The sequence below is a fragment of the Pleuronectes platessa genome, chromosome 6 (genome assembly GCF_947347685.1).
Source record: "Pleuronectes platessa chromosome 6, fPlePla1.1, whole genome shotgun sequence".
Taxonomy (NCBI): Eukaryota; Metazoa; Chordata; class Actinopteri; order Pleuronectiformes; family Pleuronectidae; genus Pleuronectes; species Pleuronectes platessa.
The window spans coordinates 20,416,328-20,437,189 of record NC_070631.1 but is presented as its reverse complement, the minus strand read 5'-3'; the positions used below and the strand labels follow the sequence as shown (position 1 = coordinate 20,437,189).

Below are 20,862 nucleotides of genomic sequence, written 5' to 3'. Positions count from 1 at the left end.
ACTGCTCCTGTGTGGATACACGTGTGAGTCTGTGCGCTTGTGTATCAGGCAGTGTTCTGGGTGTGAGTTTCCACCGGGACTCATCGGCCCAGGTTAATGCAGCTGAGATTTAGTTGCCCCTGGATACGCCCCTGCCTGTCTGCATGCATGTGTTGCGAGGCGTCTTTCGGATTCAGACCACAGGGGACAAGGCTTATTCTCTGTCTTCAGCCTTTAGAACAGAAAGAGAACAGTCCACACCTCCACCTGCGATCTGTGCCCACCTCATTTCGTTATTTTACATCGAATAAGCCATGTGATCATTATGAAGCCAATTACCCTGAAATGAGGAAAGCTCATTCATTTATTTTACTTCAAGAAACAATAGTTTATGATTTTTATAGACTTTATCACTTACTATAGATAAAAACAAACCCATCAGCCAAATTTAAACTCTGCAAATAAAATGTCTGTAATGGTGTTTACCCCTAATTCTTTAAAAGTATGACTGTGTCACAATGTACCAATTCACATAGCTGCAAATACTGTCTGCTGTGTGTTCAAATGCAGTATAAATTAAATGTATTGGCTAACACGAGAAACTTTTTAGTCAAGTTTTGTTTTTAACACACTTGAAAACAACCGCAGTTTACCATTGCGCTGAACATTGAAATAAGACAATGCGAAATATAAGAAAAGAGTAAAAAACAATAACATAGACTAGCATAAAATAGCATAAAATAAATATGCGATGATTTGGATGAAAGCAACTTAAGGACACTCATGTGGACAGAAGGGCAGCACTTGATTGTAAACAGTCGACTGTTCTCAAGCTTTTAATGAGTGTGAGTATGAGATTTAGGAAAGTCACCTTCTCTGGCTGCTCATGTGCTGACAGACGAAACAGGCAGACAGACACAAGCACACACCACTGAGTGGGGCGTGGGCCGTAAGTAGCACTATCTCACAGTATTAGCGAGAGATCAGAGGAGAAATCAGATTAGAAAAAGGGGCAAAATGAAAACACAAATATTACCTAATATGATCTCGTACGTTTCATAAAACGAGTGACATTACACGAGGCTAAGCTGATAATGACCTTGCTTTTAATAGGCAGGTTGGGGTACAGTAATCTGATTTAGCATAATCTCCTACAATCTCTGATAAATGCTTACAGCATGTATCTCTCAGAGAGGTCAGACCCTATTGGTCGGTTTCGACGCATTAGTGACATCTGCTGTTACACACACACACACACACACACACACACACACACACACACAAAGCCTCGTTCTCGCACAGAAGGACACTCTTCAGAGTGTAAAGAATTTAATGATGTACGTTTAACAGATTAATACTGGGGATAGAAATAATTACAGTTTTATAAAGATTCAAATAAATATGTGTTTAGTAATAAAATAAAATTCTAAAAAGGATTAAAAACTGGTGTACTGCTTGGACGGTATAGTTTTTATACAGCGTAGACCAGACATGGGCAAAGTACAGCACGCGGGCCGTATACGGCCCGTTGGGCTCTTTAATCCGGCCCGCCGAACTTTTCCAAATATTAAAAAAAAAAGAATAATAAATTTAAAAAAATTTTAAAAAAGCACTTTGTAGTTTGCTTTATTTTTTAAGAAATTGTACTTTCTTGCTTCTTGTGGTTCTGGGTTTGTACCCTCGGGGTTGAATGCACTAATTGTAAGTCGCTTTGGATAAAAGCGTCCTCTAAATTAAATTTGACCGGGAGTGTGGTGTATAGGGCTGGAAAGGGCACATGATCTCCCTTCACTTTTTCGCTTTGCCCTGTGAGCCCTTCTGTAAAATGAGCGGATCAAGGAAGCGAAAAGTGGACAATAAGTGCGGAGTGTTTAACACGGAGTGGACAACAAAATACTTTGTCACTGAAATCCAATCGAAAGCTGTATGCCGAGATACTGTCGCAGTTTTCAAGGAGAACAACATCAGCCGTCACTTTGCTACGAAGCATGCTAACTACGCTAGCAAGAAGTCAACGCAAGAACGGGCGGCTACAGCTCAGAGGTTGGCTGAGTATTTGTTAAATTGCCTTGCAAATAAATGCTTTGCTACTTGTTAAAGGCCAAATCCTTTCATGTAATGATTTTTCCATGTACTGTAAAAAAATCCATCCATCTGGTCCTGGCACCCCTCTGTCAAATTTTAGAACCCATTGTGGCCAGCGAGTCAAAAAGTTTGCCCACCCCTGGTGTAGACAGTACTAACCCTCGTACAGCCATGAGTCTCTGTGGTTGCACCTAAAGTCACACAACGACATAAAGATTGAAAGAAAAGAAAGCAGTTGAACTTTCTTAGCTAAAAAAGTATGGATAAACAGTTGAAGAAGATATCTAAAAGTATAATGAATAATTAGCTCAAATGTTTAGTTAGTAAATATTTTTTTTTAAATTTCGTTTGTTAGATTTTTGTCATTTTTGTTTTCTATTTCACACTCTTCATATACCATGAATGAAAAAGGTGAAGGAAGAAGTAAAATGTGATGTCGACCTGCCACTTTCATATGAATAACAACATACATGCAGATGGCCATTCCTTCTTATTTCTTTACATTTCACAAATCGCATAAAAAATCAATCATTCATTAATCAATACCCATCATCATAACATAAATGTTACTCAATAAGTTAATATTGTGTCATTATTTTTTCCCTGAATCGAATAATATTCAAGCAACATTTTAAAATATTGTCAAGAGAATTCCATATTTTCCCTTCATAAATAGAAATACACATAGTGGACAGATGGTCTTTTGAGATTATACATCCTTCTATGATTCTCATCATTCAATATTAATATAAACAGCCTGTGTAGGTGTTCAGGTAGCAGTCCCTTTCTGGCTTAACATATAACTAACAATATTTTTAACGTCAACTTAATCTTTATGTTTCAACACGTGATTTGATGAACAGTCTGTTAGTATGTTCTCTTACATTGACCAAATCATTTACTTTCATCAAACTGTAACTGCTCTAAAATCAAACCTGAAAAAAACACAATTGTTTTATCTGTAAACAGTAGGAAGTGTAATACTGTGGATACATCACTAGTAATGTTAAATAAAAAGTGGTCTCTGATTTGTTACCAGCAAACGTTACAACCTGTTGTTGTTCTCAAAAGAACTTCTCAACCATCTCTAAGCAGATTTCATAATCTTATAATTTACTAGTGACAATGCAAATTCTTTAAATCAATAAACACCCCGCCCATGTACTGCTTTCTTCTTGATATATAAAAAGTATAACTAACCAACTAAAATCAATGCAAAAACAGCTCAAATAGTTAGTTCAAGTTAAAGATAAACAGTTGAAATAATTCGGTAAGGTAAATGGTTGAAATAACTTAAAGTGATGGGACCATTCTGACTGGAACACTGATAATTCAACTGTGGGGGGGGGGGGGGGGGGAGCGTTGTTATAGTAAACACTTAGTGCAAGGAAAGTTCTCCCTGTGAAATCATTTGAAAATACGCCACTTGGAATGTGACATACGCAGTTAATGAAGGGAACCGGTACGTGAGTTCATGTGATGCAGGAGAATTACTGTTCTACAGCGTCTCACATTGATCCACTCTTCTGTGATTGGCAAACAGACCTGAGGAGGTAAAACTCCTCAATTCAATTCTTATATTTAAAGTTACATTTTTTAATTCAAATTTACCAGGATGACAAAAACGAGTTTGAAACATAAATCTGTCGGTTGCATAGAATTGTGTATTTTGCAATTTAAATCCATTCATCACCCATGAATGGATAAAAATCTAATATTGTGTTTGTTAGAGTATTTTCTACAAACTTGTTACAAACTGAAAGACAATAGATATCTTCATACATTAAATAATATTACATTGTTTTTTCCATGAGAATAATAAAAGAATTGGACATAAGATCGCAGAGCATTTTTTTTTAAAATCTTTCAGTGTTACCTAGTGTTTGCAAAGATTTTGTGTCAGCTGATGAGGGGATACATCACATTAGAGGAAACAACAAGTCCTGAAAATTATACAGTTTTGATAATTCTGTACTTTCCTAGATGATTATTCTAAAAACTTTGATTATTTGACATTTCACCACTTTAAATTCCAGGAGTTATCAAGAAACTCCATAACCACTGTTGGACATGGTGGGTATTTGGGCCTCCCAGTGGCAGGAACCTGTAAGTGCATATATCTGGTGCTGCTCTGTGCTCTTTCCAGGTCCTCTGGATGTGAGGGATCATAATATTATATTTTCTCCATACTGTCTTAAATCTTTTGGAAACTGTTCTGATCTCCACTAAAAGTCAGACATTGACCAGTAGGTTTAATCCACAAGAAGAGGTTCCAGTGTGATGTGAGAGAATATTTACTGTGTAACTGATTCTGAAACCCTAAAAAAACGATCATCTACCTTAAACCTTTGGGGTATTTAGCTGACACTTCTATAAGGCTAAGATGGCTCCTTCACTGCCTTTTCCCTTTTGAAAACATTTGACGAGTGCCAGTGGAAAACTTTCGTTTGAGTGATTTATATAGAACATGCAGAGAAAACAGGAAAGTTGATGAGCTAACTTACAGGTCATGTACTTATTTGGTGAATAATCAAAGTGGAAACATTGATACAATATAGCTGATATGTAAATAATCATTACAAGTGACTGCCTACTACAATAGCTACTTGCTCCAGATTGCTGCTGATACAAACTGACCAGTACGTCAGTGAAGGCCTGATCAACAGGCTACAATTTAATTTGCTTTTATAACGAATGAATGAATGAATCTGCATTAATTCACAATATAGTTCAAAGGCAACACTTTGTTTGACCTCAGGCTGAACTCTGATTCCTTCACTTCATGTGTACAGTACTAGCAAAGTTACAGTATGCACTTTACACATCTGCTGGTTTCCATCAGCATCACATGCACCCTCTGGTGGCGGAATTAGGTTCATGCAGTCAAGTGCATGAAGTGGTGAAAAGTAATCTGAAGCTCTGCTCCTCTACCATCTGAAATGTCTAGTGTCTAAGAAAACTAGCAAAAATGTCAAAAAACACTAAAGGTTTGTCCTTAAGTGGAGTGTTGTGATCCACACAGCTTTACAGTAATTCAGCATTTCTAATAACTGTATCTTCTACTTTGTGTTGCTGTCAAGTATAACACAATGAGGATCTAGTGTACACTGTGACTGTGTGGCAGAATGAAATGGTTCAAATTAAATTCCCAGACAATTCTTACTACCTTTCATTTTTTATTTACGTCAAATAGGGAATTCATACATGCACTGAATATACAGTATATGGCATATCTGTTTAGAGTTTCAGTGTGCGTGTGGGACCAGATCTCCCCAGTGGACGTCATCCAGGTGCAGCAGAGGTCAGTCAGCAGTGTGGGAGACAAAAGCCATCAAGGTGACTCTGTAAACCTGGTTCTCATCCCCCTTAACAGTAAGAGGCACACATGTCTGCACCACCTCATAGGGCTGAATGGTGTTGCACGTGCACACACACACACACACACACACACACACACAAACAAAGGTGAGCGGAGAGTATGCACAAACAAATAGTTAAGTTAAAGGTTAAAATCTTGACACAGGAATTAGAAGGTTGATGATTTACACATTATTATAGTTTACAAATATTTATTTGATCGAAAACCAATTTTTTTTGTAGAATGAGCAAAAAAAAAAATGTTGGCGATCGGCAAAGATATTACCTAAAGATTCTTTAACTTATGTAATCATCGATTCAATTCATCATCAAGCATTGCATTTAATATGCAGAAGGTATGAAGTCCACATTTGCCATCAAATCCCAACTGACACAGTTTAAACTTTTTACTGACTCATGCTAAGATGTTTTTATGCACTGGCTTCTGTAAATAATGCAGGAAAGGAAAGTGGTCTCCTTCTCACCTTGTGTCCCCTATGAGGGATCCATGTGACCTTGATGGTGCGTGTGTGGCCTGCCTCCACTGTGCCTTTGCTGGGCTCTATGCTGAAGCCCTGTTGCTGAAGGGACGCCACATTATCCAGGTAAAACTCACCACTCTGCAAAAGAAATGGTACAATGACCTTAGAGACAACGAAACAACCTAGGGGCAACGTGAACACCCCTCACCTCACCCTCCCCTTCCAAACATGAACCTGTGGTAGCCTTCAGTTGTCATAAAAACTATAATGGTGTTTAGTTTGTCCACTTTGGGCTCCTGTAAATAACATGGCGGCCTCCATAGAGAGGACCCGCTCATAATGTAAATATAAAGGGGCCATTTGAGGGTAGAGAAAACAAAAGGGTTAGATTGATTGAACGATTATTGTATATTTAATTTCTGCCAAAAGATCCTTATCCCCTAAATCTTACACACTGAACCTTTAAGTATGTGTGATGTTTATTCCTGCCTGAAATAAGCTATCAACCCTCTTACGACATATGTCAGTTCACCTGTTGAAAAATGCAGCAGCAGTTTGTCTATTGCCTCTGTGGTTCCTCATGCAGTCACAGTACCTTCTTATTGGAGCTGATGCAGCCCACCTGCAGCTCCCTGACTGCCGGCGTGATGCCCCCCCCGCTGCAGCGTGCCCGTAGAGTCAGCAGCACCGTGAAGCGGGGTTCTGAGCTCCCCTCTGACTCATCTAGATAGAGACAGGGTCATGTCAGCAGTTTTACCACATTTAAGTCACACAGACTTTAACTTCTCTCGGACTGAGTTTTATAGTGACCTGATTTATAACTTTGAATGCAGTGCTAGTGGCTCGGCTCTAGTGATTGCAAAATGAATCTGTCAGTTCATATTTTTGTCGAAAACTGATCAACCAATAGATGGGAATTGGTTGAAATTTGACACAGACTTTCTACACAGCGCTATCATCAGCTCAACATTATAATTAGTCCAAACACTATATTCTCAGAGCATTTTCAGGACATTACATCCTAAGTAGTAACATGTCGGCATGCTAGTGTTAGCATTTAGCTTACAGCACCACTGTGCTTGAACATGGCTTCACTACTGTGTTCGATGACATCCCTTACTTTAAACATTACATTACCGAGATACCTAAATATAAGTGTTTACATATTCAGACAAAGGGCAGATATAAGCCTACATGGTTATGCAAAACACCAAAGATACAAAGTGTATAGTGAAGGAGAATTAAAACACATTGTCCTATAGTGTCATCTTTCTTTAAAAAACTGCAAATATACAAACGTCACTGAAGCTAGTTGTGTGTCATTAACATTCAACATTATATCTTCTTTACTGCAGGAGCCTTGTGTCTGTGACACAATCAGCAGAGATCTAACGTCTCATCCAGTCTCTGATGTGATTTTAATGCACCAACCAACATCTGTCTGATTTAGTAAAACTCACAATAGCCTTGTGAAGCAGGTGGGCCTATTCTCACACATAGCCTCTGTGGTGGAATTGTATCTGATGCTGGTGATGAGCCTATGTGCTGTCAGCATGCAACGATTAGCATATATTACTACTTCTCTGGTTATGGCCTTGATTGCATAAATGATGGAATGTGTCAGGGAGTTTTTTGTCATCTTCATAGAGCCAGGGTCTTTATTTTCCCTGCCTGACTTTCCTCTCTTGTTGAAGAGTCAATAACTGAGATAACGTGCTGAGGTTGAAGCTAGAATCAATTTTCACAGATCATTTCCAGAGCTCGTTCAAACTGACTTTGTGTTCCAGTAAAACATCAGCAGAGGGGAAGAAGTTAGGGAGATGGAGGCTTTGCTACCTTTGGGCTGAGCTTGACTGGGTGTCAGTGGAAGGAGGAGGGGTTCGAAGGGCACGTTCAGGACATCCCCTCCGTGTAGATACATGTTGTGCGAGGAGGCGGCCCCCTTCAGATCCATCACACACACTTCAGTCTGAGGGGCAGAAATGACACAGTGGTGAGGTTGTGATATCATGAAGACCAGAGAGAGTAGAGAACATACAGGTGCACTCTGGACAATATTGTACTGAGCAGACAGCCTGGGCCAAGTGATGGCTTTTACAACAAGTGATGAAGGCCAAGGTCAAGTTGTGTAAAGAATTGCAAGAAATGCTTAAAAGGTGTATGTGTGTGTGTGTGTGTGTTATTATTACTGACCTTATTCATGAGCTGTATGGTGAGTTTGTCAGAATATTTGACAGACTGGTGGTCAGGCTGGAAGGTGACAGTGATGTCCTGGCTCTGTCCTGGAGCAATGTTGCCCTTTACTGGACCTGCACTAAACACACTTTGCCCACTGTAGTTCTGGGTTCCTGTATAACATACAAAAGATACATTGCCATTTATAGTATTTTTGTACAAAAAAAACTATTTTCAGTTTTAATTAATGTGACCAAGATGAATACTGAGTAAAGGTTTTTACAGCTGGGAAAGCATCTCACTGATCTACTGACATATACACTGATACTATCTGCAGTAAACCTGCACTAACCAATTTATCCGCCTGGATGGCTTGACTGGTCAACTTAAAATTGTACTAGCCATGTAAATCATGTAAATCACGTAAAGGGAAGCTTGTTATGCGATAGAAACATACAGTATAAGCAGTCCAACAAGTACAGTATAGCTAAATGCTATTTAATGATTTTAATGCTATTTGTACCACACAAACTGACTGTATCCGTACAATACATTACAATACAATATTAGCGTACAGCTTCATTTCAGCTTACCCACAATGGGCTGGACCTCAGAGTCTGTGTAGTCACCCAACATGACGGCCACAATTTCCGCGGCATTCTGAGGCCGAGGGGGAGAAAGACTGGCAAGCAGCGCCCTGAAACCCACCTCCACCGCAGAGTTGTTGTGCAACTGCAGACAAAACCAAGCTTAATGTTGTTACCAAGGATGCAAAGTGATGCCACGCAATCAATGCATATTAACATTCAACGCCCTCGCAGTTCTTCTATCAATCATGTTCTCACACTCCTACTCTCGACTGACCTTTACGACCTGTGAGGTGCTCTCCTTCTCCAACACACAGCCGAAGTCCAAAAGACCTCCAAGGTGGGACGAGGTGACATCGGGGACCACGCCCTCACCACGCAGTGTCACCTCCAGGCTCATTTTATGGTCACAGATGTCCAGAGTCTCACAGTACTGGAGAATAGAGGAAGTGGGGAGGGTAAGGTCTTAATATTCACTATGGTATTAACAGTGGTGTAAAGTAACAGAGTAAAAGTACTTCGTTACAGTACTTAAGTAGTTTTTTTGAGGATCTATACTTTCCTTGAGTATTTATATTCATCAGGACTTCTACTTTTACTCCACTACATTTAAAAGAAAAAAGATTTACTTTTACTCCGTTACATTGACATTGAACACCTCGTTACTCGTTACAAATTAAAATCTGAATATAATTGTCAATCTCTCATCATGATATTGGATTATCTAGACTGTGCATGTTTGCGCGAGAACGGACGGTGCCTCGCGAGGATTACTTGAGGGCGGGACGGGAGATAAGCCGTCAACCGGACTACCGGGGGGTGGGGGGGCGTAGTCCAGCGCAAGACCCTAATCGTCCGGAGGAAACATTGTTACGAGTTGTACTTCCTCTAGTGTCCAGTTTGATAGATAGAATCCTTTAATAGTCCCACAGTGGGGAAATTTGAGTTTGATCGTCTTCTTGGCATTACGCCATGGCCATGACCGACTCTGGAGGGGCCATTCTGAGGACCTCACTAAACCATCCAATTGGGAGTAGCGATGTGTGTACAAAGGGCAGGGATGTGATCAATGCGAGCACATTCCCCATCCATTTATTCCCTTTAGAATTATCCAGGTGCTAATGCAGGAGCTCGTTTCAGTTCAGTCTTTATTATTCGGTCTGAAATTTGGCCTGTTCTTCTCTGTACTAGCACTCTGCAGTTTGTTAACGAAAGAGAAACTATCTTATTTTGTTTGCCTAGAACTTGTTTCCTTTTGCTGAGCTATCATTGTGTATCATTCATGCTGCTGATTAGAAAGTGAAAGGTCCAAGTTTAGTGATATTTACAGTTAACAATTTTTTAATGGTTATACTGTGGTCTATTATTGATCTTAGGAAGACTTAAGAGGCCCTTGTTTATTCTGTTGTGTTGGTTCTTTATTGTCCCTAGAAGATCAGATTCACTAGTCCAATACTATTTTAACCTCAGCATCTGGGGTTTGAATGTTTACAAATATACCTTATATGTATATTTTTGTTATCATTTTTCAGTTAGTTAGAATAGTAAGTTAGTAGACTTATTTTGGGTTGCTTGTGTCTGTATAGGGCTACCATAAAAAACACTTAGCATGTTTAAGTTTGGTACTTGTACTTTTACTTTTGATACTTAAGTACATTTCAACACCAGATACTTTTGATACTTAAGTACATTTAATATGAGCTACTTTAAGACTTTTACTCAAGTCATTTTCTTACGGGTGACTTTTACTATTACCGAAGTCACTTTCAGGTAAGCTATCTGTACTTTTACTCAAGTATGGTTTTCAAATACTTTATACACCACTGGGTATTAATGGTACTAATTTAGAATAATCAACTTGTTGACGTCTGGGTCATTCATTATTGTTGAGAAGTGTGACACACTGGTGATATACAGTATGTGTACTGTTTGTTAGAATCCAGCAATAAACCAGTGCTTCACAATGAATTCCAACCCACCGTTTTCTCCTGATCTGGACTGAAGGCAAACAACAGAGTGTGTTTTCCTCCTGGTCTAATGCATCTGAGAGCATTGAGGAGAGAGATTGGTCCATGTATGTCCAGCAGGGACGTCCTCAGCTTGTATGTGGTCAAAGAAAGAGCTGTGAAGGGTCATCATTATTATTTATTAATATTGACCTGGGCCAAGGAGGTTATGTTTTCGCCCCTGTGCGTTTGTTTGCTTGGTGGTTAGTTGGTTTGTTTGTCAGCTGGACTGAACACACTGTAACAAACTGTGTTTGATGGTGAATATTTGCAAAGAAACTGTAAAAGACAAATGGATGAGCACAACAAGAAGTCATTATGATCAGGAAACAACCCAGTTTTAGGGAAGTAGATGAAATGTTAGAGCAGAAAGTCTGGTACAAAATCACAGTTTCTAAGATTGAGGCTAAGATGAAGCAGAAATGTAAATTCATTAGCAGATGTTAGATCTATTTGCACTTGAGCTCTGGTTCTGCAGAAAGGATACATCCAGAGGTTCACTGGAAATGTTCTGAACTGTAAACTTCTTCAACACCCTCTGTCCTAAAGGCACAAATACAAAAAGGGGTTTGAGGTGTGTGAAGAGCCATTGAGTCACACAAACATTCAGAATGACTCACCCACTGCCACCTGGTGGAAGTCTATGATGCTGTGTCCGTTGTTGGAAATCACCACTATAGAGGGCCTGACAGCAGGACACTGCAGCTTCAGGTAGAGCGTGTTGAAGGCACTGAGGAGATGTTGGGACATGACAAGCTATGAAATCAGCAATGTGGATAATACTTAGAAGTCAATAATTGATTTGGGTAAAAGGTTCTGCAATTAAACTTAATCAAAAGTTGTCGGGAACATATGTTTGGTCAGCTCGGAGTGTAAAATCAGGTATGAATTCATACATACCTGATGACCATAGGAATAAAACTATCATATGTAATATGCCCCCTGGCAACCAATATCAAAACAACAACTTAAAATCTAGGTTTCACATTCGATTCCAAAACTGAATTTTAAAACACACACTAATGAGATGCTACTTCCACATTTTGTGTAGTTTCTTAAATAGGACATCTTCTGACTCTGCTGCCTATGAGAGTTGGTATTAGAAAGGCATAGAGGTAATGACGTCTGATCTACTGAGCGAGCCACATGGCTTTCATAGCACTGCCATAGAAGCCAGTAGCCGGTCAGATTTACCTTCAGCCTCAGTGAACCCTCAAGTACAGCTATAACCTTATTGCCGAAAAAAAAAGGCTGAAACACCTGATTATCACGGAGTACAATTGAAGATTATTATTATTATTTTCATTATAACAACCAGTCTGACAGACCTCAAATGTGATGGTTACAAAACTGTTCCTTGTCTCTCTCTCTTGGTGAATGAGGCCCATTAATACCAGTTTCATATCTGTACCGCATATTTGAAGCTACAACTTTCCTTCCTCTGGTATGAAAGAACACCTCCAACTAAAGCTCACCAAGTCACATGCCTTATTATATCTTGTGTATCAATACATCTTGTGTATCATTATTATAGTAAATTTTGAACAAGAGTGTGGTCAAAACATCATGTTGTCTATTCCTGACTATTCTCGGTCTAGTTCTGAAACTTCCCTGGGCTGAGATGTTTCCTATGTGGGGAGGTGGACTCCATGTGTTACCTCCATGTCGGTGGGGCCTCACTGTCGTCGTCAGATTGGTCTCCATCTGATATGAAGCAGGGAACGATGAAGTCGCTCCAGCGCTGAGTTACGGAGCAGAGCAGAGAAGCCCTGGCCTGCTCGTAATGCTCTGACCTAGAAGTGAAAGACCCCACACATTTAAATTAATCAACAAACACTCCTTAAAGTTTGCACAAGGAAATCCTTTTCATCAAGGTTTTGCAGCTCAGCTGAGACGCGGCAGTGTTTATGGTGTGATCAGTGCAAACCGAGAGAAGAGGGAATGCTGATGAAACCACTTATGCTTTGGCAGAAGAGAGACTGTACAAGTAAAAGCTTTGTGTGTAATGTATATTTCAGTGCTGTTGGATTTGAGACTTCTAACCAAGTTATTAATTGGTTATAGCCTACTTACAGAGACAGGCCTTCAGGGAGCATGTGAAAGATATTTCCTTAAGAATAATTTATTCTCTATATGCAGACCTAATCTTGATTTTTTGGCGATATAATATTTATTAATGATATTTTACTTCACAGGCCATTCCCTTCAGCAAACTAGACATGCTTTCCAAATAAATTTGATAAAAAGTGAGGACTAAGACAAAAAAAACTCCTACCCTGGCTGTATGTCCAGAGGATTTGGTGATTCTGATTGTTGGTCTCTCTTTGGCTCATCTGGCTTCTTGCTGTGCTTTCGATTTGCAGGTGATTTTTTTCCTTTGGCGGATTCCACTGGGATCTCCTTTTTAGTCTTACATCACAAACATAAACATGACTGATGGGTTCAGACAACTGTTAAAATCCATGTGCTAATGTGGTTATGAAAGAGATTTTAAGAAATCTGCAGGCTGGGGAAGGGTGTCCACATTTCAAACTCTCTCACCAGCAGAGGGGGTCAGTAGAGTGGATGTGTGTGTGTGTGTGTCTGAAGTTACCTCCTGTTCAGTGAGTCTCTTCATCTCCAGCTCCTTCTGGCGGAGCAGCTTGGCTCGCTGGAGAACACGCAGCGCCTCTTCTCTGATATCCTGCTCCAACAGTCTGGGTCGGAACGTCACCTGAACCTTGCATCTCTGGTGAGAGGAGAGATGGTCGCATGTAAGGGAACACTGACCTCTTTAGGACTGAAAGCTACCTGAAGGGTAGAGAGTCGTAAGGAGGGATGCTTTCAATATATATAAGGTCCCAGACCACCAAATATTAACGTACTTAGCGTGCTGTGGTTTTGTAAAATTGTTGCCTGCAGACTAAGATACAACTTTTAAAATCAATTTAAAAAAAACGTGTTTCATATTTATATTCCTTGATAAGCGGTGCATCACTTCTTCTGCAACAATTAAGTTAAAAACATTATCTGCTGGAAGAACTTCTCTTTTGCCTGTAGGACTTGTATGTGTGTCTGCCCGTCTCTGTCCCTCTTCACACAAACTGAACATCACATGTATTTAGTCAGTAATCGATGACTTCGGATCATGTGTCTGGATCGTGCGTGTTACGTCTAGTCTCATGTTGTGTGTGGCAGGGGAACTGCGTGTGGACAAACTGTTTAAATACACGTCTCATAAATTCTCAAGCTAATAAAACAAACTCAAAGTAAATCTCAGTACTGTTCAGGTCCTAATAATTCGGATTAGTGTTGGTGTTTATTGTGCAAAGTGAGCACAGGTCAGAGGGATGACTTGCGGCAGGGTCATACAGCACGGCACAAGGATACCTTTGTGTGTCTGCCCCAATCAGGAAGCAGCAACAGGCTGCCACTGCAAAATAAACGTAGTGGAACTCCTGGCTACCTTATATTGAACATTGCACGTGGCAATTAATTCCAATTTTTTTTTTTCCAGTAACCCCCAGAATTTTCTATTGAGGCTTTCAGAGACCCCCATATTTTGCACTAAGCCCTTCACCTAATCTTAACATTAAGCCTGCCGGTACTTACCACGCAACACCATAAAGCAAAGCTTAATTGAGAAAAATCTAAATCTGTTCGATGTTAAACTTATTTTAGAATTTAAAAAAAAGATTTAAAAAAAAAAAAATGTATCTATTTTTTACTGAGCTCTTCTAGTGACTATGATGCTAATTTTAGAACTGCCTTGCGAGAACTCATTGGCTGCCTTTTAGCGACCAGGTGCTTGCGGGCATCATATTGGCTACCATTGATGTTGTTAATAGCTCACATTAATTGTTTCAAAGACGTGGTGATCAGTATTGTGTTTTGTGTTGTACACATTTTCAGGAAACTGAAGAATAACATTCAGATTGCGGTATTCTTAAACCCTAGTGATTTTAATCTCTACTCTGATCCATACTTCTAGGTCTAAATTACTTTTTGGGCTGTGTGTGTTCCAGGGTTTCTCATATAACGTGAACCACATCAAGTGGATTGAGATTTATAATCCCCCTGTCACACAGTCGCAGAGTTTACTGGATTTCTCCATGTGAGCCTCTGTTATCAGTTTGGAAATACGAATACAATCGATAAATATTTTCTATAAACAAGGTATAGAGACTTCAAATATAATCCAGAGCAAGTAAACTGCAAAGATGTTCAAAGTGTCTGATGAATATAACATTTTAATCTATTATTTTTCTTAATGTGTTCTGTACTCATTGATATTGATGCACAGAAGATGCAAAGAAATGAGAACTTGTTCACTTCCATCAGGCGTCCAGTAGAGTGCGGTGTTACACTATGAAATCCTCTGTTGTGAGTCAGGCGCAGCTGAAGCTTGTTTGTCTCACTGTAACTATTTACAACTCTATTGAATTAAACTGAGCAGCAACATCTTCCCTCTGAGATCTGTGAGTTTTGTGATTGTTACATATCCGTGGCAAATTGTCATAATAGGACATTACCAGATTACTTCATAGTCCAAGGTTTAGTTTGATTACAAAATAAAAGGTTGTGTTTCTGTTGTCTTTTTAAACCCTGCCACTTTCTGATGTGTCACAAAATAATGCAGATTTCCTCATCAGGTTTGTGTCCTTAGACCTGTAGAAGCTTCTCAACAGGTCCAACGGGGAATTCAGAGTTGTTTTTTCATTCCTCAGGACGATCAATCTGCTATTTAGTTGTAAAATCTCTGGAATGCCCCTTTAACATCAAGGTAAACACAAGATGGGTTTTACTCCACCTGGCCGGGGAGCAGGCGTCCTGCTGAAGGTGTGATGCTGATGTCTGAATCCTTGGGTAGGGTGAAGGAGAACAGCCTTGGTCCTTCAGGATTCTTGACATCCCTCACCACTGACGTTACTGGTTGTTTTGACTGGTTATGGTTGGCGTGAGGGTTTGTGAGGTAAATTATGGCTTGGGAGTTGCCACATAGGGCCGTGGCTCTAAACTGGATCAGAGAATGGGAGAGCTCAAGGGGAGGGCGGACACCCACTGCTCGGCAAGACAGCAGGAAATCTCTGATGCAAAAGGAAAAGAAAAGGTAAGTAAGTAATTAATTAACAAACATATCATTTAATCAATTAATAAATCAGACAGCAATCATACCAGATTTCCTCATTCCATAAATCAATGTCCCATAAAAGATATCCATATATATCATACAAAAAAAAAAAGGATTACAAGTGAACCTGTTAATTTCAGTCTTGCAGGTGAGCTGGAAGTTGTACTCTCTGGCTTCGTTGGCACTTAAAATCAGATCAAGGTCCAGGGTTTCTTGAGGGAGCAGAGTACCAAAGCCATCATTAGGCTGGACCTCAATAAACTGTAATGTGAGAAAACACAATCAAAAACAGCTCAAAATCAAAGGGTAATGCTTAAGACTAAAACTAGTGACAGGATGGGTGAAGCTAGCACTGAACATACTCGACTCGTCTCCATATTGTAGTTTTCAGTGAATAGTGTCTGGATACAGGTTACTGTGCTGCATAAATACATTAACATTTAACCCAGGAAGATAAAATTCATACAACTGCAAACTGAAATCATAGAAGCTGGTGTTATTCATGCAGTACCTCTGGAACTCCCAGGAAGCCAAACTCCTGTGGCAGCAGGGACAGGTTGGAGAGGCGAACGCGGCTCCTGACCGAATGGAAAACGGAACAGTAGCCAAAGTCCACCTCCGTGGGCTCGAACTGCAGGTCTGTGCATGTCACCACTGCCTGCACTGTGAAATGGACAGGCTGCACCTGAACACACAAACAACGAGCATCTTTACAGACCTGCATTTGATAGGGATTCTCTTTATTTTATCCAACCAACATGAGAACGTGTGTGAATCAGGATGTTTTGAATTTACGCTGCATAACATGGTTCCAGTGTCTGTTCTAAAATCGTCTGTGCACTGGTATCACTTCTAAAATCTTAATTATACATTTTCACATCATTCAGACTGAAGGAAAAAAACTGAAAGGAGAACAAAGGACATGGCACGAGGATGAGCTGGTGTTCCTATTATCAAAAATTAAGACTTTTTACCTCCGTGATTTCATAAATATATGCACTTTAAATGTATTTAATAAGCGATACCAATGTTTAAGACAAGGCCAGTTTAGTCATCCTCCATCATTGAGCAGTTGGTACGCAAGTGTGTGTGTGTGTGTGTGTGTATGTGTGTGTGTGTGTGTGTGTGTGTGCGTTGGTTTGGTCCCTGGAAGGTTTGTTCAGGATCACAGGTTAATTTACTCCTTTGGGTAAATCATATATTTATAGAAAATTAAATAATCTTAGGATTTTGTGAGAAGTGCTTCATCTAGTCAAGATGACGTCTTCTAGAATCGTGTGAGTGCTCAGCAGATGACCTGGTTTACTGGTGTCTGCACCATTGCTGCTGTGTCGTCTGGTGACCATACAACAGTGTGTGTGCGTGTGTGTATGTTTGCACTTGGTTAAATGCCAGAATCTCAGGGCCTGGGGTAGGGGTGACAGCTTTAGTGCTCCACAGGAGCATCCTAGCCCAATCTTTTGGCTCCCCCACCCACCCCCACACGCCCCTCCCCTCCCTCTCCTCATCCTCATAGGGAAAGGGAAAAGGGGGTGGACAGGGGGCGAGTCTGTGACAATATGGCACGAAGATGCACCAGATTAAAATTTACTGAGAAAGAGGACTGGCATGGATGCAACACAAATGTTTAAGCAGCTGTTGTTTGTGTTTTTAACAAAAGCTGCAGGTGACAACTTAAAGGAATTCGGCTGTTGTCAGGATTTGATTTTCCACTTCAAGGATTTCTAGATTTGATTGTTTTCATATTTCAAAATACAAGCTGCACCCTTAAGAAGATATTTTGATTCGTAGCTGTAGAGAGGAACAACGATGATGTCAGTATACAGCAACTGGTGCAAAGAGGTGGATCCTTGTTGCAGTTGGAAACAAAAGACAGAAAAAGACTGAAGCCGAAGCTTCCGAGATTTACCCCAGATCTCAAAGTGATAAATTTAAACTGCAGTTTAGGTTACCAGTTTTCTAGAAAGCATGATTGTTACCATGGTAACAGGTCATTGGTTGACTGTTCCATGCCAAAATGAACCCTGGGAGCTGTGAACTAACTTCTCTACACACATTTTATGTGATAAATGATTTTTTACTATAGAGTCAGAGAATTTCTGAAGCACAAACCAGTTTTTTACGACTTGTTTCAGCAGGAAACTTTGATGTCCGTAAAAAAAATATAAGTATTAATTATTAGGGACTCTAGTGAGTATCCTGTCTTCTCTATCTGAGGGGACTCCATTGCCTGGCGTTGACCAATAATGATCCAGGCAATATGTGAAGGCATTATGAAATCGTATCCTTCGTTCTGTAAGAGCTTAGCATGAAAGGCATGACATTTAGTAAAAACAACAGAACAATAGGAATGCATTTTAACATGTAACATGTCCGTGATGGAATAAGAGAATAACACACACTGTAAATTCCTTCACAGTTCCCTCCCATCTTCAGTGCTTCTGGAGAAATTTTCAGTAAAACAATGTGAAATGACCTTTACGCTCTGCTTATTGACGCCCATGGACTAACTGGGCCTTGGAGGTGGGAGATAATTTTAGCTTGTTACCAGCTAAATAGGTTGCAACCTTCAGTGAGTCGGTTTCTGTGAGGGACAAAGTATGCATACCTGGCCTGCTACTTGCACTGTCATCGGAACCTCCAGGACTCCTGTATCACTGTCAAAGTACTTCGGGGCATCTTTGGACAAGGAAAGTCTGTGAGAGAGGAAAAAAACTGATAATGTAAGAGCACGCACGATTATGCAAAGTGGCCCTTTCTCAAGAACACTGCTTCAGCTTTACATCACGTACAGAGGAGGGCAAAGACGACCAATTAGAGGTTGAAAACAAACAGTCATTTCAAAGGCTGCTAATATTTTTTTATAAGTCAGATACAGGCAGTCAAAAGCTCCGAGCCACTGTCGAGCTTTTCAAAGAAAGTCAAAGACGCAGACCCCGAACACCCATTACTTTACTTTAACCCACGTCTGCAGGATCGGCTTGCCAGGGAAAGCAGGAGAGAGATGTGGAGTGCGCCTCCACACTAGTGTAGGTTGTAGCCATGGTGATGGCAGAGACGTAAGTATGATTCAAAGAGGCCCGGTAGTCATGCACAGGCTTATGTAAAACTCCAGGATCTCAGTATCGTCCAGTGTTCAGAGCTGCTTACGTGATAATATAACCAGTATGCATGGTCTGTATGTACGTGTGGCCTATTATCATGTAAACATTGGTCAAACTGGTCAAATGCAGTTTGTGGTAGAAATCCGCCCCCTCCTTTCGCTTGCTCACTTTCCCTCCATCCTTCTCTTTTTTTTTCTCCCTGTTACTCCCTCCTCTCTTTCTCTCTTATCAGCTGTCTTCTCTGTCTTTCTCTCTTCACGCTCTTAATGCTGGCTGAAGGTTTGAGAGCTAATACCGTAAATGTCAGTGGTTTTAAAGCTCTCCAGTTGTCAGCGTGCTTTCCTTCTTTCAAAGCGCAACAAACCAAGCCTCGCCTTCGACAGATCTGTCAGCTTCAGGTTCGTGGAGAGGTTTGCCTCCATGTGTCCCAGGCCTCGTTTCTGCAGACGACTGTAAACACGCTGACCTGCTCCGACACCCTGAAAGACTCACAAATTAAATCTCTGCATTTAAGAAGACGAGTAAAGGAGAAAAAAGTGTTTGTTTCCCTCTGTAGCTTGACCAATGAGCACAGAGGGTGTATTTAAGGACCCACTCTTGTTCTGCCTGCTAATAGAATCGCTGCTGGAGAGTCACTCTTGAATTAGCTTGGCAGGGCGGAGTGGAAAAGCCTGGTGGGACGTCGACAGGCCATATGCTCGGGAGAATTTTGCGGATGGATGGGGTTTTAGATTTGTCGGAGTCCTGCACAGATTTACTCGTGTGCTCGTCCTCGCCTTTGCCAGATTATCCACAGCCTCATCCAAAAGTAATTCTCCTCCGTGCTCTTTAATGAGACTTCTAACATCAGTGGAGGACATAGTAAAATGGAGATAGTTGTTCTAGTCAGAGAGCTGTGATGTGTAAAGGATCTGACCGAGAACTATTGAAATATTTGGGCAGATCAACCTTATCTACACTTCTATCTGTTAAGTAAGTGATAATCACGATGAGCACCTATAATACCTGAGAGCACCCAAAGGACATTTTTTTTTATCAGATTAGGAAGTGTTTGATGTGGGTTAAGTAGAAGGTTTAGTACTTCAGGTAGATGGGAGCCAAAAAGGTACAAAAAATCACACATACATATTTACATATATAAAAAAATCCTTTTCAATATGGGCTCCAGCTTGAATTTCACCTCGATTTGACAATGTCGCAGTGGATTGACATAAAACCTCCAGTCAGTGTGGACAAAAACAAATCTTAAGAATCCTGTAAACCAAACGAGTTTGGTTTTTTGCCAGTTGTCATGCAAATTGCAGCGTCATTAAAGTTTCAGGTGCTGGCGTGAGTGGTGATCTGGAAGTGACAGCACCGGAAGAGCCGCCGGTTTAATCTGTGGTAAATCATCCCTGTAATCTCCCTCTTATCAGCTGGAACCGCTGGGCCGGGACACACAGCTCGATCTCCAGAGATTACACCTAAACTGTTCATTCAAGCAATCCTATTCTAATGATCTAGTCATCAGGTCCACACAGCAAAATAAGACACAAATTGTCCGTTTTAAAATCTGTTAAACTGAAATTCTCCACATGCCGGACGTTTTACTTAACGCTGGAAGGATGGTTTATGGTTGTATAAACTAGTAAACTAGGAAAATGTTCAAAAGCCAAGTTAGCTGATCACATAGGTAACATAGCTCATACGAGTAATAATGAGCCATGATGCTAATTCTATAACCTTGTTTTTCAGTGCAGTGAAATAATTTAAATAGGTCTGATGTGATGTACAGTAATAACAGAGAAATACAAATTTCCTAAGCTGTCAGATTTAGTCACTTGTCACTAAAAACATTATCCACTCCAGGATATAGCTTATATGTCCACCAATGTTTCCTACATGTCTGAAAACTGTAAATGAACATATTAAACTAAATAATATCATGTTGTAAACAGAAACTGACAATTAAACACAATGAACATGAGTCAAATTTTA

The 20,862-nt window shown here is 40.2% G+C and overlaps 1 protein-coding gene across 1 annotated transcript in view; it reads right to left on the bottom strand.

Moving 5' to 3' along the window:
• Positions 1–5,366: 5,366 nt before the first annotated feature.
• The window catches only part of cfap74 (cilia and flagella associated protein 74), a 50,500-nt gene continuing 35,004 nt past the window's right edge, over positions 5,367–20,862 (bottom strand). Inside the window, exons 23-39 of the mRNA XM_053425842.1 lie at positions 18,390–18,477; positions 16,293–16,466; positions 15,909–16,042; positions 15,461–15,737; positions 13,265–13,399; positions 12,947–13,080; positions 12,330–12,464; positions 11,292–11,401; positions 11,159–11,214; positions 10,645–10,764; positions 8,943–9,098; positions 8,662–8,810; positions 8,097–8,286; positions 7,740–7,872; positions 6,499–6,626; positions 5,907–6,041; positions 5,367–5,471 (exon numbers count right to left, since the gene is read on the bottom strand). Of these exons, the coding sequence (XP_053281817.1) occupies positions 5,367–5,471; positions 5,907–6,041; positions 6,499–6,626; positions 7,740–7,872; positions 8,097–8,286; positions 8,662–8,810; positions 8,943–9,098; positions 10,645–10,764; positions 11,159–11,214; positions 11,292–11,401; positions 12,330–12,464; positions 12,947–13,080; positions 13,265–13,399; positions 15,461–15,737; positions 15,909–16,042; positions 16,293–16,466; positions 18,390–18,477 (2,359 nt within the window). The remainder of the gene's footprint in view (positions 5,472–5,906; positions 6,042–6,498; positions 6,627–7,739; positions 7,873–8,096; positions 8,287–8,661; positions 8,811–8,942; positions 9,099–10,644; positions 10,765–11,158; positions 11,215–11,291; positions 11,402–12,329; positions 12,465–12,946; positions 13,081–13,264; positions 13,400–15,460; positions 15,738–15,908; positions 16,043–16,292; positions 16,467–18,389; positions 18,478–20,862) is intronic.